Genomic DNA, 19629 nt, shown 5'->3' with positions numbered 1-19629 from the left:
CTATATTTGTATACAACGTAGAGTACAGTAAACTAATGCACAGTACACCGTGAATGTAGAAAGTACCATGGGTGAAAACAATGTAAAAAATGATGCAACCACGCCAGGTGTGTTACGGCTTGACACTACATTTAACCAATCAGAGAGTTGAAGGGGTGGGATTTCCGTTTTAAGCACTTGAGAGGTGCAAACGTTAAAATGACTGCTAAAAAATTAACCGATTATTTTCTAAGCAAAAACAGTGACAATAAATGTGTTCAATCAATAAATGTATTTGAAAAAAAAAACATTATTCAAATGATTTGTCTTATTACATGTTTACGGTCTTAAGGCAATTACATTTTTTCCATTAAAAAAGTGCTCACGGCTATAATGCTCTGCCAATTCCTGGGGAGAACCCTGGTGAGATGAGCATTCCAGACAGAGAAATGCGATGGAGCGTTACTGACACTAACGACATTCCAATTCTGAAATTCCATTCTCTATTTTTTTGCACAGACCTGATTAGTCATTCATACTTACAGAACATGCAAGGCGGCAAACAATTGTTCTCTCACTAATGGGGATTGTCCTACTGGTAAACATACTGTGAAACTGTTGCCCAAATACATTATTTGTTTTGTGCCTGTTTTATTGTGTTTATTACAATTCGGACATCACTGCCATTATGTCATACTGTAGCTCCCACACTGTCCTGTGAACCTTACACACATTATTACATTTTTGAATGGTAATTGTTCTGAAGCTATTAACGAAGAATATGTATTGACTGCTCCTTGCAGATACTTCCATTGTACACTTTGTGGTTACATCACGAAGGAACTCGATACTGAAAACATGTCACGCATAGGAAAAGCAACAATTGGTACTTGAAGGTAAGCACATTCTAGAAGAATACAGGAGAGAACATTTGGACTATTTTCATTTTTTATTCTGGGGGGGAAAAAAAATGAAATTTTCTGAATTGTTTCTTTCAAGAACTCTCAACTCCTAGAACCAAGCAAGCTGTGTTCCTTCAACTGGAAGTGCAGCTTTGGAAAAAGAGTGAAAAAAAAAACATTACAATATGTGCATTTAACAAACTGCATCTTCCATAGTAAAACAAGAACAGAAGGCATGCATACAGTTTACTGGAATTATTTTGATATCCCTGTGCACTTGAAGCCCTGCAATTACCAGCAATGGTAAAGTTTTTATGAGCTTCCTCTGGACGCCCCAATCAATTAAAACCAAATCACGGTTAAATCGGATCTGTGCTGGCGGTTTCATGAATTCTGTTCATTTAGTACACAGGGCGATCAAATATCCAGCTGGCCACTTTGCAGTACTGGTTGTGGAAAAACTCCAAAACACAGCAGTTTGACAGACTGAAGCACAAGATGGGCAACAAGAATCTAGGACAGAAAGAAAAATGCAATTGTCGCAATATAAAACCATAATGAAATAAATGCCACAATGCACCATTTAGCCATGTGGTACACAGCAGCTTTACAAAAAGTCCAGCAATGTACTCTTAAGTTGTTGAATACACAGAGGGGCTAATTGAGTGGTGTGGTGTGCTGCAATATAAGCAACGAGAGGAAACACAATTTAAAAATGTATTAGCCTGAATTCTCAGAATACTTTGTGGAATACATACACTGAAATGATGCATACAGTAAACAACTCTTGTCAAGGCACAGTAGGCTATGTAACTGTAGGTCAACAAGACAAGGATTCCACCAACGCAAAGGAGTTCCAGAGACAGATCTGCAGTGAAAGAAAGATTCAATGCATGGAAGGCAAGGAACAAGCCAGTAACCATGAAACAAAAGGGTTTCCAATATAGAAGTATAATTAAAAAAAACAAGTTACAGTGCACCCTCAATATAGCGCACTTTATTATAATGAACCTGGCCCCTGGACCCCAAATACAAATAAATTAAAACAAGATTATAAACACACACTGTGGCATTGCAGTCTGTACACACAGGATGCCACATCCGCAGTGAAGTCAACTCTTTTGTCTTAATAAAAAGCGAGCGCGGTGTAACTATACCTCCAAAACAAAAAATCACTTTATGTTGCAACAAAGCTGGGAACTATATTGTTGGTTTGAAAAAAGCAGTAATGCAGGCATATCTTTGGCGTGAATATAGGTTGTCGATGTAGGCTGAATAAAAGTTTAGATTCGATTTGGGATTTTTGCTTTTTATACTGCTTTTTAATTCTTTAACTAATAGGATAAAGCAAAGGCTGAATACTGCATACATGAAAGGAACAGGAACTTATAATTCTACTTGTATTTACAAACTCATTAACTTACTCCAAGAGTTTATTTTGACCTTTCACTATAACAAACCCTGTGATATAACAAACAAAAGGCTTGGACCCTAACAGGTCCATTATAGCGAGGGTGTACAGTGTGTGTGTATATGTATCACAAGGCTTACATATGCTAGGAAAAGCCAGGGTACAAACACAGCCAGCAATGAGACGCACGTTAGTTAAAGATACTGTGTCCCAGTTGGCAGCCATAGATCAAATATTCCCAAAGACAACAGAAGCTGGAATGGGTAAACAAATGAAATGTGAACTACAAATGTTTTAATTAAAACAGGCCAATCAAATTAAGATGAAAATGCAAAGGTCATTTGTGAATGCTGTAGAAAAAAATAATTAACTGGTTTTGCAATTAGTAAAACTAACAGACTACCCCAGCTGTTAACAAAAATTCTCAAACATCAGTGCTGCAGTACATTTTAATTAAATAACTGTAATTGAATTAGTCCTAAAGATAATTACTGTTGCTAGGTAACTGCTTGTGGAGACTACAATTAATTCCAGTGGCTCATTGGTAGAGACTTAAGCCACAGGTGTTTTCTGAGACTTTGTACTGATCATCATTTTGAAAACGATCATTAAGCAATTCTGTACATGACTTACTAATCCGGGTCCCTCAAGCACATCAGTCTTAGAAACACCAAGTCCCTCTTAACACTGCAAAAATACAGCATGAGCTCATCTAGTGAGCTTTCCCCAATCGCACCACAAGATTGCGTACTGTAGCTTCATAGAAACCTGCAATACAATAGCTATTCATAAATTCATTTTTTAAAGTACTTGGATGTCAGTAACATAGGCTACATCTCCTGCCACACTTGATATTTAGAACCACCAGTACAATGTAAAAGTTGATTACCATTAGTATGTACAGAATAGAAGTACAGGCGATCCTCGACTTACAACGCTTCGATTTACAACGCCCGGCACTTACGACTCTTTTGCATTACTACCCTGCTTCGACTTTACGATATCGATATGGCATTTATCACACGGCGAGACACGAGCCATGCGTCATGTGCACATGCTCGGTGTCCGAACTGCTGGGACTGTCGTGGTCGCCCTGACTTAGTCTTGCATTGTTTTTATACATGTCACAATGACAGTAGAGTGGTGATGTCAAAACAAGGAAGTAATAGAGATGACTGATGATATGATGAATGCACTGCTGTGCGTTTATTTAAACAGAAATAAAAAGTTTGAACAGAAAACACAACACCAAAACAGGACGCGGCACTTGCGGCAATAAAAAAGGTAAACAAAACTGACAACACTAAACAAGAAGTGGACGAACACTAAACACACAAGTAGAGTGCTGGCCCTCCAGGCACTCATAGCAATCGTTGTTTTTATTTTAAATTACCTCTTCTCTCTCTCCCATTCTCCACTCCCCAACACACAACCCCGAGTGAGTGAAAACATGCAGCTTTTACGCAGCTGTACCGAGACGCGATTCCCAATCAATCGCTCAATTGGAGTCTCGGTACAACTGCACGTGAATTAATAAAGTACAATTCCCTGTGCCTAAATACAAAATTTATATTTTAAATTACTCGTGTTCATAACCCATATTATATCCCGTGTACCAACTACAATACACCAACATTAACACACTACACGCAATATACAACACAGATAAATAGCCCAGGGGAGGGGCACTTTGCCACATGCACGTAACTTTTTTTTCCAGAATTTATTTGCCCTTAATGTCTGATAAGAGCAACTGACGGAAAACGAAACCTAAGCTGTGAACTCTGTCACATGATGAGGGGCTTAACTTCAGGCGATCGTAGTTCCAGCTAGGAGCACCGCATACACACACTGAAGGAACATAACCCCAATTAATAACATTGTTCCTATGGGAAAATGTGCTTCGACTTACAACGTTTCGACTTACAACGTGTACTTTGCATTGCGTAATGGATTACACTTCTAAACAACCACATAGATAGGCCTATTCTCTGTACAGTACTATTAAATCCAAAACTGACGTTCCAAAAACAAAAAGGTTTAAAACAGAAGAACTATGTAGGGTAAACATATTAAAAAAAAAAAAAAAAAAAAAAAAAAAACTATGCCAAGGAAGAACTTTGTAGACTGAAATGCATGTGACCCAAACCAAAAGACTGTCTTTGTTTCACATGGATCTTTTAGGATGCTTAAAGCAGATAGACAGTCAGGCAGTTTATTAGTGACATGTCTTTTTAAACTCAAGACTGAGAAAAGCAGGTATTGCAATTGCAGATCTTTAAAAGACCATGAAGCGTTTACTTCCAGGGTTACGAACGTTTTGGCTGCTGTGGGGATTTAAGCTCATTCTAGAACTCCTCCCAGTTTAACAAAAACATATTTTGAAGTAGTAGTGCATTGCAAGAAACCAAGTAACACATTGTTTTTTGTTATTTATTTGTTTGTTATTACCTTGTTGTTTTACAGTGGGTTTTTTTTTTAGGTCTTGGATTTTAATTTGAAAATGGATGGGACCCTTTGTAAAGTCTGTATACTACTGTGTCCTGTTATCAAAGCATAATAGGATTTGGAATTTGATTTTGCATTTATTTTTTAAACTATAACTGTGTCTGTGTAAGAAAATAAGAACATTTACGAACAAGAGGAGGCCATTCGACCCGTGTAAACTGATCTAGTTCCTAGTAGCCGATGTATGTTACATTACACTTAACTGGCATCGCAACAGTTTGTTTCACATAAAGCACAAGAAAATCGATTTATTTTAGAGTACTATGACAGCTTTATGTTCTCCAGTCGCACTCTGCATTTTTATTTAAAGTCCTTGCTATTGTGCAATCCGAGGACCATAGGCAACAGAGATAGGCAAAAAAAAAATTACATATATCGCAGGTTTTGTATTTTAGGAAATATTTTTGTTTTAAATAGTTGCACACAGCAAAAATAGATTTTGCTGGCTTTGTGTTTGTTTGCTTTAAATTACAAAACAATTATATTAAATACTACAATATTAACAATAGCTTTACATGTTTTTACTAAAACCCGCCTCCATTGTAAATGAACGTAGTGTACTACAGTAAGGAGACGAGCTAGGTACAATAATCCAGCCCGTGGTGTTGTGACGGAAATGCTAGGCGCACTTCCCTGACAAACATATTAGACTTTGTGTTTATCTCTCTTTACAGCAAAACACAGCTCCTGCTAGCGCGGTGCCGTAAAGGAACATGTGGACACATTGTCTCTGTTCCGTAGTTCCTGTACCTTTTGTGTTGGTTAACCACACACATGGCAGCCACGTTCCCACCGCGCCGGTCACACAAGTCACGAAAACAGACACCACGTTTAAATAATACAAAAAAATAACGCTTAAACACAACACCGCCATTACAATACACCCAGAGAATATACCAATACATTGAATAAGCAATACACGTTATTTTAGAAAGTGTAAGCAATTCTTACCGCTTAACGTGTCAGTTCACTTCGAGTAGCAGACGCTGTTCCACGCATCGTGACTTCACAGTTAATTTATTTATCTAAGAAACCCCAATAAGGATTTTGCGACACAGCGTGCCCGAAAACAATGCTGTTTGTGCAAACTGTTGATCCACCGCCCACAGCACTACGACGATAGAGTCGGGGAGTTCATGATCATGTACACTACAGATTAATTAGTAAAACTAACAAGTCCCCATCCCTCTACCACGACACGCTAGGTCAAAAGAGTCACATTCTGAGATAACACGGGCACATTATATATTTAAAACACATTCTCCTTATCTACGCGATTAACTACACCATGTCCTGGACTTTTTTCTTTTTGTAAATAAACAGGAGGCTATGTATTTTATATTTGCCATTCTGTTAAAAGTCACAGTGAATGGCTTCTCCACTTAATCAATAAGGTATTCTGGCATTAAATAGCATGCTCCCTATGGGCGCTTAACATGCTCAAGGCCATTGCCTTGGATTATGCATGGAATATTCTTTCTGGCTACAGACTGTCCAAACGAGGCCAGCACAGCACAGTGCTTACACTACGATTAGAGACACCGGAGAATACTTTAAACTTAATAGAAACAGTGTCTCTTGACAGAAAAGCTGCTCATTGAATTACATTAAATACAAAGATTAAAATATCAAGTCATTTACGTACCGAATGCCTTCTAGTAGTTGTATTGAGCCCCAGTTAGAAATTCAAAACCCCCACAGCTGTGTGGACACGCAGTTTCTCTTCCCCGCGATTCCTGTCAATCAAACCTCTGAGTCTCCACGCCTTCTAGTGACGTACGACAATTTCACAGCGATCAAATCCTGCAGCCCCCAGACCCCCACTCCGAGATGTCCTACCGTAAAACCGCACAAATAGGCGCCATTTAGTTCAAAATCTTTAGTAGTACTAAAGGCTGTTTAATTTTAATTTATTTGTGTAGTTATTTTTGTATGGGTCGATTGCAGCGTGCCAAATCGGACGTGTGATGATCCTGTTCAGCAGGACTAATGTAGCACTATGAAATATAAGAGCTCATCCTGTGCTCATACGGTACATTTTAAAACAAAGAGATCGCCATTATTCTCTGAAACGACCTCTGAAAATTGTTGAAATGAAATGAAGTGAAGTACGCTGCAATCGACACAATGTGTGTGTGTGTGTGTGTGTGTGTGTGTGTGTGTGTGTTGTTGTTTTTCCATTTTTGTATGTGCTTTGCATTTCAGACCGTAGTTTTCAGTGAGAATGTGGAGATCATCCAGTTTATTTTTGTATGTGCTTTGCATTTCAGACCGCTAGTTTTCAGTGAGAATGTAGACAGTGGGGGCGCTATATACATACATACATATATATATATATATAGAGAGAGAGAGAGAGAGAGCGCTAGAGAAAATTTTATATATATATATATATATATATATATATATATATATATATATATATATTATATATATATTATATCGAACTCTATTAGAAATTACCGAGAGCTCTCTTTTTTTTATGGAGAATGAATACAAATTTTGAAATTTTGCACATTCGCGCCAGGAAGTCTAGATGAAAATGTGCCTATTGGCGAAATCATATGGCAGTATGTTTGGTGACGCTGTTGTCATGCTCAGTTGAGGCGGAGTTGGGCAGCTTCAGCTTGTAAGACTCGTCTCAGTATTTTCACATCAAACGGTAAGTGGGAAAAACGTCAACAGTAAAACAGTTGACCAAAATTGCCAAAACAAATAGCTATAAACAACTGTTGTGTTGAATTTTTAAACCTTACAGACATATGGTGCTTACAGTGGCTTAAAAAACGAGATACTTTAAATGTTTAATTTGTTCTGAACACAAACGGTTAGCAGTGGCCATGTGGTTGCATGTTAACCGGCCTGTTAACTCAAATCACAAAGCATTCTGGGTAGTTGTGTTTAAAGAAAATAAACCAGGGAACGAACTGGACAGGTAAACGGTATTGAATCAAAGTTTTAAAAACCGGAACACTCCAAACTGGTGAACATGGAGCCCTACGCTATGGTGTATATCAGCACAAAACCGATCACACCTGACAAAACAGGTGTAGGAAGCCCAATTGAACTATGCCCCCACACGACTTGATAAGTGAATATCTTCTCAAGACTAGGAGAAGCTGGTATATTAAGCCATTATGGATTTATACCGTGACCAGATTTCCAAAGCTCAGAAATGGGACTCACAAATTAAAGACAGTTGTCAGACTATACAAGTGTTTAAAGAATACCCCTTATCTGAATATAGTCCTTTTATCTATTATTGTTTTCACATTAAATTTACCAAAAAATAAACAAACAAAACAAAAAAAAAAAAAAAAACACAACAACCCCCTGACTGCTGCACAACAACTTCACCGCCCCTTTCCAGTTCCTGGCCATGTTTACCTAGATGGTGTAAGCATATTTATTGTGAGTTTACCATTCATTTCTAGAATTTTGCGTTCTTTTAATTTAGTATAGTAACATATATGAAAAATATTAATACCCGTATTTTTATGTGATTGGATATTGTTTACGTAATTAATGCATGGAATGGTATCTAGCTCCATTGCAAACCAGGACTTTATTAAGGTTTGGGGGAACATGTTGAGCCATCTGGACATTTGTTGGGAAAAGGGGCTGATCCCGGTCAATCCGGGACATCTGGTCACCCTGTGTCTTTTCAAAATATCAAATATCATTTTTTTTTAAATTGGAAAATGGCCATATAGGCTATAATTAGCTCGTTTACAACGGCGTCCAACAGCAGCACGTTACAATCACTTAAAACACACAGAATACACATTTAAAACACTACATAACATCATATCCATACACAGGGCTTCTTCAGATAGTGGAACAACACATTTTTAAATTGAAGATGGGAAGTCTGTGGTCTAAGTTCCATCGGCAATGCATTTCAATCTGAAACTGCACAAAAGCAAAAGACTTTCTTCCAGTAGCACTTTTTACCAGCAGTATTTTAAAATATTTGGTACCGCAAACATTTCGTAAGCTGTAATTACTGGAGTAAACTGGAATAGATTGCTCAAGTAAACAGGCAGTTTGTTACGCGCCCCTTTAAAAAGAATCCAATTCCATTGAAAGTTCCTTCTATTATCAGGTGACAACAAGTTTAACCTGGAATACAAAGTACAGTGATGTTCTAAAGGAGTGCACTGAAGAACAAATCTACAAATCCTGCTGAACACAGTATCAGCTTTCTTCAGCGATTCCTTACTAGCAGTCATATAAATCACATCATTGTAGCCCAGAACAGGAAACAAACATTCCTCATCTAATTTAAACCTTGATGTAAAATTTAAGCAATGACACTGGCCATACAACAATCCCAAGCTAATACGTACATATATATATATTATAGGATTCAGAATCCATACGATAATTGTTTTCCTTTTTGCATAACAATAGCAAACATTAGAATAATAAATGTTTGGAGTCCAAGCAAAATCACGACCCGATCAGCATGGGCTTATCATTTAGAATGGCCTACTAACCCTTAAACCCAACCCTAACCTTAGCCCTGACCCTTAATCCTATCCATAACCTCAGCCTTCAGTCAATGGGTGCCATATTTTGGCATACATTTTGCATATGGTATGAATACATATGTTTTATTTTTTCAACTTTGTGCAGATTCTTCAACTAAATGTATATACACTGCTGTGCAAAAAAGTCTTTTCAAGTATTACTCATCCTTGTTAGACAGCTTTTTGGGTGTTCCACTCCAAGGTTTGTCAATTACAGATGATGTTTCTCTGTACTTGTTGATTATGCTTCAGATACCACACCTTGAAAATTATGTAATGCAAGCTGTTTCATTCAATGTTTGTTTTCGTTCTTTATGCAAGTCAAGGTCATTATAATAGTAGAAAACACTAGTTGGCACTTTGAGTAAATTGTTGATGCTCATAACGTATAAGAGTAGAAAGGTGCAACATGTCTAAGACTTCTGCACAGCAGTGTATACCAGACACAGCTTTCAGTAATAAGAAACCTGATAAATAAATACAGTGGCCTGCTGTTTAAACAGAATACATACTGTAATAACCTGGCCAACCCATTATGGTCATTGCATTAGTGTCAATAGAAGCAAAAAGCGCTGCACACAATAAATTTAGCGCTAAACCCAGATTAAAGATCACTGGGGAATCATTTAACCTCTCTCCTAAGTAGAAAGCTTAGCCACAGAGGCAGTCCGTTTATCACCTTTCATTAACACGACATGTTGTCAAACACTAAAATATGTATTGTCATGATGTATGTTTTTTAAAAGCTTTTAAAATCATACCAAAGTTAAGTTCTTTGAATGTAAATTATTCCAAAAACATGCAATATGGCATGTAAGAATAATCCTACTGGATTATGGACATGTTTAGCAAAAGCCTTTCATTTTATCAGTCAGTATGTCATAAAATTAAAATAAAATTCAGTAACTGCATCATCCAATGAAGGACAATTACAATTATTGTTACTTTAAAATGTCCTCAGTGAGCAATGTCCTTATCTTTACTTTAACTAAGGGGTTGACTTGATCAGCTGAGTTGAAAGGTCGCACTGTCATATGACATTCAAATGATGTTATAAAAACCACTCACAATCAATGCTCACAGCTACAGCATAGAAGGGTATGTTTAAGAGTACAGTGATCACAGGTTACACATTCGCTGAAGAATCCACTAGGATCTACAAGCAGGCTATTAAAGGTTGATTTAGGTTCAGTGTGTCAGGTTGTTATTAACCCAAAACAGATTATTTTACTCCAGAGCGATATAGATAGAAAGAAAGATACAGTGGGTATACCGGTAGTAAAATACAATTCCTTTGACCTGAGTTTCAGAGGTCAGATTTTTCCTATCTGTCTGTCCTTCTCTTCATCCGTCAACATCAAAATGCATTGTGTTCCACCACTGGAATAACAGCGTTACTGTCCCCATTAATCTAGCACCTTGTGAAGGAAAAAGCAAAACATATTGTACACCTTACTAGATCATTTTGCTGAGCTACATTAGGACAGGATTACTTGTGAAATCATCCCATTGCCAAACTGCACACAAAACTATTTATTTGCCAGCGTGGTTTAATACAAACAAACAAAACAAATCCTCATGGCATAATTCTGCTTAGTAAAATGTCCAGCCTGGGTGGAAAACACATTATTTTCCCTTTGTCATCTCAGGATGCATGGCTTATGGGTGGAGTACTATATCAAGAGCTACACTGTTTGTTTCTAAATTCAGAGTCTTTAATACATTAAATCAATTGAGCACCTGTTTATTCTTTGCTAGTTCAGTTACCCGTTCACTCCACTAGGCGGCAGCACTGAGCAGCTAGCATACGTTAAAACTAAGCATAAATAAAACCAGTAGATGGTAGCGCTGAGCAATCTTACTTTTCTTAAATGTGTTTACAGACTCGTGTATTAGTTCAAAACAGCCCTACTGTCAGTAGCCTAAGCATGTGTGCCTTAGTCTACAAATACAGAGCCATTATGTAAATTTAACTGGTCAAATTGTCAGCTGCAGTACATCATGTGAGAAGCTATTCAGTGAGCACCAGGACTCCTGGCTTCAACCAATATTGCTGTTAAAATCTTTCTTGTCCTCCAAATCCTCCAAACCTTAAATCATAGGGCCCGCTTTATAAGGGCTGTCTACCTGCCTGGGTCTGGCTTCACCCTGGTATGGGAGTGTTCTGCTGGTATACTGTGTGGTCTCCTGATTACTCTGGAACGAATGCCATAGTTTACCGAGGCATTGTTGCAGATCAAGTCCGCCTTTCAATGCTTCACTTGAACCCTGATGGCAATGGCTAATTCCAGACAGGAATGCAGCTGTCCACCAGGCCTGGATCTCAACCCAACAGAGCATGCTTGGGATGAACTTGAACGACATATACAGAACAGCTTTACTCTCTGCTCCATATACAGAACAGCATTACTCTCTGCTCCATATACAGAACAGCATTACTCTGTGCACTATATACAGAACAGCATTACTTTCTGCACTGTATACAGAACAGCATTACTCTCAGCACTATATACAGAACAGCATTACTCTCTGCACTGTATACAGAACAGCATTACTCTCTGCTCCATATACAGAACAGCATTACTCTCTGCACTGTATACAGAACAGCATTACTCTCTGCACTGTATACAAAACAGCATTACTCTCTGCACTGTATACAGAACAGCATTACTCTCTGCTCCATATACAGAACAGCATTACTCTCTGCACTGTATACAGAACAGCATTACTCTCTGCACTGTATACAAAACAGCATTACTCTCTGCACTGCATACAGAACAACATTACTCTCAGCACTATATACAGAACATCATTACTCTCTGCACCGTATACAGAACAGAATTACTCGCTGCACTGTAAACAGAACAGCATTACTCTCTGCACCATATACAGAATGGCATTACTCTGTGCACGATATACAGAACAGCATTACTCTCTGCACTGTATACAGAACAGCATTACTCTCTGCACTGTATACAGAACAGCATTACTCTCTGCACTGTAAACAGAACAGCATTACTCTGCACCATATACAGAACAGCATTACTCTCTGCACTGTGTACAGAACAGCATTACTCTCTGCACCATATACAGAATAGCATTACTCTCTGCACGATATACAGAACAGCATTACTCTCTGCACCGTATACAGAACAGCATTACTCTCTGCACCGTATACAGAACAGCATTACTCTCTGCACCATATACAGAACAGCATTACTCTCTGCACCGTATACAGAACAGCATTACTCTCTGCACCGTATACAGAATAGCATTACTCTGCACGATATACAGAACAGCATTACTCTCTGCACCGTATACAGAACAGCATTACTCTCTGCACCGTATACAGAACAGCATTACTCTCTGCTCCATATACAGAACAGAATTACTCGCTGCACCGTAAACAGAACAGCATTACTCTGCACCATATACAGAACAGCATTACTCTCTGCACTGTGTACAGAACAGCATTACTCTCTGCACCATATACAGAATAGCATTACTCTGTGCACGATATACAGAACAGCATTACTCTCTGCACCGTATACAGAACAGCATTACATTCTGCACCGTATACAGAACAGCATTACTCTCTGCACCGTATACAGAACAGCATTACTCTCTGCACTGTATACAGAACAGCATTACTCTCTGCACTGTATACAGAACAGCATTACTCTCTGCACTGTATACAGAATAGCATTACTCTCTGCACTGTTTGCTGGAAATAAATGACTGAATGTATTACCATCCCGGAAGACACCTTCCAGCACCTTTTGGAGTCTATAACACGTCTGGTGAAGGCTGTGATCAGGGCCCAACCCGATATAAGGTAAATATCCAAATAAAGAGGCCAACAAGTGTCTGTCTCTTTAGTGAATTTCTGTCTTTGCTTAGGGGTCACAGTATTGGTATTCTGGAAGAAGCTTTATTCAGTTGGTGTGTGCTGTTTTGTTTTTAGGAACAGACATGCACTAACAGTATAGGTTTTAGGCCTATACTCAAATATGCCACTAGAGGACTTGTTGATCCATTAAAAAAATACTGCATGACATATTACCGTATTCAAGTATTTTCCAACAGCATTCTCAAGTTTTTATTGAAAGGTTCGAAAACAACCAAAATGTTATTATTATTATTATTTTTTTTTTTAGAACTTTGAAGTCATAGTTTGAATGGCAGAAAGAAAAACAGCAATAAACATATGTACTGTTTTTATTGCCAAATGTTTTCTTGGTAAAAAAAAAAAAAGATTCAAATGAAACTACTTTTGAGCAGCTAGGAGGGTTTTACAAATGTCACAGCTATGCCCAGTGAAGAATGGTTGCATTGTTAGCATGTCTAGAAAACACCAAACAACCAAGAATGAAGTTCATTGACACTACTGATAATATTGTCAGACAAAGAGTTCTATAAGCAGAAGAATCATACACTGACTTCCCCAATCACTGACTACACCATTGGAATACAGTCTGTCCCGCTGCCTGCTAGCCACAAAACAAGTGCCCCTGTATTGTGATTGCCTTGCAGGGTTCCTATAGTGAAGGATAACAGTGGTTCCAGTCATAAACACCCATGTATGTTGTACTTTATTGTCCCCAGATGATTACACATGTTCATTAAGGGTCCAGTTAATAACTACAGATTTTAGTCCTAACCTGAGCATGAAGCTTGTGTAATCAGTACAATGTACCATGTTATCCATTCTCCTTTTTGACCTGTTTTCTTTTGTCCTTGCAGTTTTTTAGTTTCATGGATTATGAAGTGTCTTTTCAAACCCATACCTCAATAGAACTATTTCAGCCATTTTCAACTCAAAAAGATGCGGACCTACAGTAGTTTTAGAAACATGAACAACATGATTTGTTCTATATTTTTTTCATGTAGTCTATAGACCTTCATATGAAATGACCAGTTTTAAACGTAATGTAAATACCTCCGCTTTCAAATATGAAATTCGGACTAAACTAAACCACCTGTTTGAAAAACAAAATACAGTAAAGAGACTCACAGAGAAGCTGCCATCTGGGATTGAGAAAAAAAACAAACAAAAAAAACATAGCTAGGATAAAATTGCCACCCGCTGTTGTTACCAGACTGACGTCAATCAGGCTCAATAGTTTTTAACTTGACAATTTTTTTTTTTTTTAGCAGCAATTATTATAGAGATGATTATTGGATGATTTTCTCCTATTTGAATGCATTCCGGTAGTTTTAGACCCAACTCTAAGAACCCTGGAAAGTGCATGAACCGAAACACTGACAATGACCTTGCTATTTACCTGTTCCTCTCCTGCCAGGGGACTGCTTCGAAATGACTTCTTCCTGGAATACATTTTCTCTGTTCAAAGACTTTAATGCATTTTTTTTTGTCCATTACATAATTATCATTAACACATTAAATATAACTTATTTCCATAAGAACAGAATGCACCTGTGAATATTCATTTTGCTTTAGATTAAATAGATTTAAAACTTTATTAATTAAAGGAATGCACACAAAGCACGTCTGAAACAGAGAGGGAATGGGGCAGAAATGAGTGGGTGTGTTTGGTAATTCAGTGTAAATAGATTCAGGACCACGGGTAGGAGGTGTATTCAGTGAATGGATGTAGTATATCTTCAGTAATCAGTGTCATCCGTCAGGCGTGCTTTATTTACCATTCCGTTACTGAGTAATAACAGAACAGCTGACATCTATAAAACACCATGGGTAGTGTGGCAAGCCAAATTATCCTTTTGAGATATCTCAAATTGAATTACAGATATATTTAAATGATATGAAAACCATGTGGATTTTGCAAGCATGGTACGCCAAACTATCATTTAAAGATATCTTAAAATTAGGGTTTTAAAATATCTCTAAATCATTTGAAGATATCTCTACAATACTTCCTGTTGATTTAAAGATCTCTCTAAATCATTTGAAGATATCTTGAAAAAACTTCCTGTTCAGTTAGATATCTTAAATTATTTAGAGATATCTCTAAATGAACACAGTCATTTTAAGATATTTTAAATTGAATTTCATTGAACATTTAAATGTCTTTAAATGATTTAAAGATATCTCAAAATGCATTTTAGATATCTCATTTAAAGCTTCATTAGAGATATCTGTAAATCAGTTTAAGATATCTGTAAATGCATTTTTGATATCTTTAAATATTTAGAGATATCTAAACGAATTTGAGATCTCTAAATGATAATTCAGCTTGCCATATGGGAAGCAGTGTCCAGTATTTGTATAATTTAAAAACTCATGAACACAAAGAGGTTATTCATTGTTTTGTTTATTAAATTAAGTTAGTTAAAATATTTTTTTCTGAACTAATCAGAAAGGTCAGCTGAAACATGTTCAGCAAGCAATTGTGATCTCCAAGTCAATTATATCATTGAAATGGGGTAAGGCACTTTATTAGCTTTTCTTTGTTTATAATGTAGTTAAGACAAACACTAGTTTGCCATAAGCAGCTGTCAGCTAAACATTCTCATTAGCTAGGTTTTGAAGGATCCAGAGTGATTTTGCCTCAACAGTATGATGAGGTAACTCATTCCATCTCCTCAGCACTCTGTGGAAGAACTGTCCTCTTTCCTGTCTCCACTTAACTTCCAACAGTGTCCTGGTTTCTGTACATTTTGTGGTGTACAGTATACTGGGAAGAGGGGTTGTATTTGATTAAATACTGTATTGTAGCCAATATTTTAAATTGCACAATTTACAGTAAAACAGCCATCTCTTGATTTACTATTGACAGTAATACAAGGCAATCCCCGAATTTCATTTTAGGGCCACCATCAGCAGTGCCAGACCTATCAAGGCACTGTTAAATGACCTCTAACAAGACCAGTATGCTGTAAAACCACCACATCCCTTTAACTGATGACTGGCACATCTGACTTCGGTTAAATATACTAGACAATAAGAGTCTGCATTAAAAACTAAAGTTGCACAATGTTTTGATGGCAGGTATGCACCTTCAGGACCAATAGCAGCAACGGGGCTGTGCTGGGCTCCTCACTGGCTTTACTAGCTTGGCTCTGCTACATAAATTAAAGGCAATGCAATACCATTCTGTTGTAAAGTTAGGTTATGATTTATTAATGACAAATACAATATTGCATGTGCAATTTTTGTAATTTAATTTTAATAGCACAAAAACCAATCACTATACAAATATTTTACATCACTTAACTGGAATGCACAAATAATGTATAAACACACACAATATGGTGCAGGATGTTTTTCTACAGAGTTCTCCATGGCGGCTGCATGCAGGGTTTCTCTTTGGAAGTCTGGCTGCATTTGGTTGTCAGTGTTCTAGCGTGAAATGTAAAGTGATAACGTAGACAACGAAGAGCACGGTTTCATCACCACATAGAAGGGTCTTCATATCTGTAAAACACAATTGAGGCAACACTAAATATCCAACTACATAACACAGAAGTCACATAGCAGTGTAGTTAATTCAGCAACATGCTTTATCACAATTAAATGTTATAGAAAACACTATCTGCTATTTAATTGTGTGCATTTAAGATCATTTCTTAAACCTCCGAGTTTGAGTACAATCTTTACCAAGGCTATACTGTGCTTTTAGCAAAAGCTGAGCTTTTTATAGGAGTACAACCTTACCAAGGTGTATGTCGAGTGTAATTTGGTCTTAAATTAAAATGACAGGTCCTAATTTAATATTGAAGTTGTGGCAGTATTTACATTTGCCATTATCAGCTGAAGAGACCTCAACTCAATGCGTGTCAAAGTAAGATGCCCATTTTGATGAACATTGACTTATTTGTTCTCATGCAAGGGGTAACCCAGCTGGAATACTGCTATGCATTTCTCCAGGTTTCTCTTGTTTACCTTGGTCTTGGTATTCTTTCTGTACTTTCCCTCCACAGAAGGTCGGAAAATAGAGTCTCCGGACTGGACCTCTTCCCATACCTGGAGAAAGATAATGAATCTGCTAGCAATGCTACAGACAAACACCCAAGTATTTCAACAGCCGATCAGAATTCACAAGAAGAGCATAGTGGGGAAACTTTATTTGCGAGTAGTGATGTTATGCCTTTCAATTGTATCACTTAGGAATGAGAGAAATGTACAAGTGCAGGCTTTTGATATGCTTTTCATTGCCCCTTTGTCAGCAAAAGAGGAACCGACTGACAACTAAACATCCACTATAGTCTCATTTATATTCTACACAGTAAAATGGCCTTGGCAAATCAGCTGACATCCAGTTTAATTACTGGATAGCACAATTATATTTCAATTGTGGAAAAAGCATTTGTGGTGCTAAAATGATCAGGTGCATTCAATCCAGTCCATCAGGTTAGTCTGGTTTAGCTCATCCAGGTAACCATTTCCCCATATGGAATGGATTGATCTTACAGCAAGCAAAATAACTCATTTACAGGTTAAAACTTGCCTGTTTAATAGAATGGTGTGGTAAACCGTGACAAGATCCAATGCATTATTCACACTACCATTACAATGCAGGATTATCACATGTTGAAAACCTAATTCTGAATGAATAAGAGCAGTTCTTTAGAATCTCAATTGAATACACTTAAATACAACCAAATAAAGTGGTTCCACACAGGAGTTCCAGAAGCTTTTGAAATTCTAATTTCAAAAGCCAATAGTCTTCAAATAAGAAACAGTTCAGAAAAAAACTCATTTAGATTTCAGATAGCGACTTAAAGCCTATGCACTAACTGAGGCAATAAGGTAACAGCTGGCATTTAAAAACAGTGCCCGATGTGCATTGTAAAATGTACATATTAAGAACATTACATATTTATTATTAGATACAAGTTTCCTGTGATTTAGAGGTTACAAAATAGAAAGGTACTCATTTCAATCTGCAGTTGTGTAGTTTAAGGGTGCTTAAGAGGTACTGTATACTGTAGCGTTGAGGCTATTTGGTAAATTGCATTGCACAAATTGTTTTGTTTTTCATCTGAAATGCATGTTGTATTACTAAAGATTAATTTATGGTGAACATATGTACAGCGCATATTTTAGATAAGCAATAGATTTACTGGGTCATTTTCGCAAAACTTCCAAGTACTGTTTTAATTAATGTTTTGTTAATGATTATTTTTTTAAAGCCCATTTAATTTTAATTAGTAACTTGAGTCGTGTATATTTGTCTTTACTTTTATACAATCTGAAGTAAATTCAAATGCGGTCGGATATTCCCGATCAGCGCCTTACCTCTGCCGCGTGATAAGATTGATGTAGTGCCTCAGAGCCGAGTAATATTTGGCCAAGTCTTCGGCGGGCGCGTCTTCTCCCGGATTGTCGGGTTTCGACGGGTACGCATCCGCAAGGGTTCCAACACAGATCAAAGTGCAGAAGGCGAAAGACACTGCAGCCAGCCACAGCCCCAGGTTAGCACGCATCTTTAGGAGGTTAGAGCGCAAAAAACAATTAACAGAAAGGGGAGGCTAACACAGATAAGTGATGCTCCTGAAGTTTAATACCATTTTGATTTCCAAAATAACTGGCACCAACTGAAAGCAAGACATTTTACTGTTACATATGTACACACACACGTTGTCTCGTGCCATTGAAACATAGTATACACTACTGTAGAATTCACATGCGACAATGCGAGTCGATTCTATTCCAAAACGAGAATTTAATAGAAACAAGCCTAAAACAAATGAGTTAAGTAGAGGGTGATATGATAAACCGGTGTACTCACATTCATTTATGTTGATAGAGACGGTGGCCTTTCCTGCGCGGTATTAGGGTACCGATATAAGGTACTTTGTTCTCTGACCGTTCTGCCATTCTTTGGTTTTTATATACAAGTCTCTTGGTAGAAGGAGGGGGGGGGGGGGGGGGGGACGACGACACTCTGTCCCAATCACGCTTCATTGAGCACAATTCTCTTATCACATTCCAGCATAAGGAAAATATACGTCAGAGAATGAGTTGTCACCTATTAAAACGATAGAGGTTAGATACAAGTGACTACTTCCCTCCAGAATGACTACTATATTTAGTATGTGCCCAAAACAATTGTTTCAGCTATCTACAATACCTCACACATGGTTAAAAAACTCAATTATAGTGAATTCTACACATTTAAATGTTCACTGTGCAGAATGTGCTCTATACCAATGCTATTGTAGCCGAGAGTTACATTAATTAGGTTTCCGAGTCCAATCAGTTGAACTGCGTTGCTGAGGAGGGGAGATAGCAATTGAAATCTTAAGTGTAGCACAGGTATCCTAGCTGCCCGTGTAACAATGTCAAATATGAACACTTGCGACAACCAGTAAATGA

At 37.5% G+C, this 19629-nt stretch overlaps 2 protein-coding genes across 4 annotated transcripts in view; both read right to left on the bottom strand.

Annotated features, from left to right (window-relative positions):
• Positions 1-6543, bottom strand: part of LOC121315090 (MAGUK p55 subfamily member 6-like) — a 37227-nt gene extending 30684 nt beyond the window's left edge. Inside the window, exon 1 of one of the 3 annotated variants that reach the window (XM_041249001.1) lies at positions 6446-6543. The gene's annotated coding sequence lies outside the window, so the exon portion shown is untranslated. The remainder of the gene's footprint in view (positions 1-6445) is intronic. The other 2 variants (XM_041248999.1, XM_041249000.1) reach the window with 2 other exon arrangements.
• A 9886-nt stretch (positions 6544-16429) lies between these two features.
• On the bottom strand, positions 16430-19137 carry LOC121313886 (pro-neuropeptide Y-like). The gene is made up of 4 exons (XM_041246670.1): positions 19043-19137; positions 18550-18737; positions 17194-17274; positions 16430-16725 (listed from the first exon to the last, which is right to left on the bottom strand). Exons 1-4 carry the CDS (start codon positions 19046-19048, stop codon positions 16701-16703), a joined length of 300 nt encoding a protein of 99 aa, XP_041102604.1. The 5' UTR covers positions 19049-19137; the 3' UTR covers positions 16430-16700.
• Positions 19138-19629: the final 492 nt, after the last annotated feature.

This window comes from Polyodon spathula, chromosome 4, assembly GCF_017654505.1.
Source record: "Polyodon spathula isolate WHYD16114869_AA chromosome 4, ASM1765450v1, whole genome shotgun sequence".
Lineage (NCBI taxonomy): Eukaryota > Metazoa > Chordata > Actinopteri > Acipenseriformes > Polyodontidae > Polyodon > Polyodon spathula.
The sequence above is the reverse complement of the archived record's forward strand: the minus strand, read 5'-3'. Positions and strand labels throughout refer to the sequence as shown.

Bases quoted from the DNA above. Each gene is read 5' to 3' on its own strand.
- LOC121313886 (XM_041246670.1), bottom strand. The intron at 17,275-18,549 runs GTAAGGCGCTGA...ATCTTTCTCCAG, and splicing joins AATCTTATCACGCGGCAGAG to GTATGGGAAGAGGTCCAGTC. The intron at 16,726-17,193 runs GTAAACAAGAGA...TGTGTTTTACAG, and splicing joins GAAAGAATACCAAGACCAAG to ATATGAAGACCCTTCTATGT.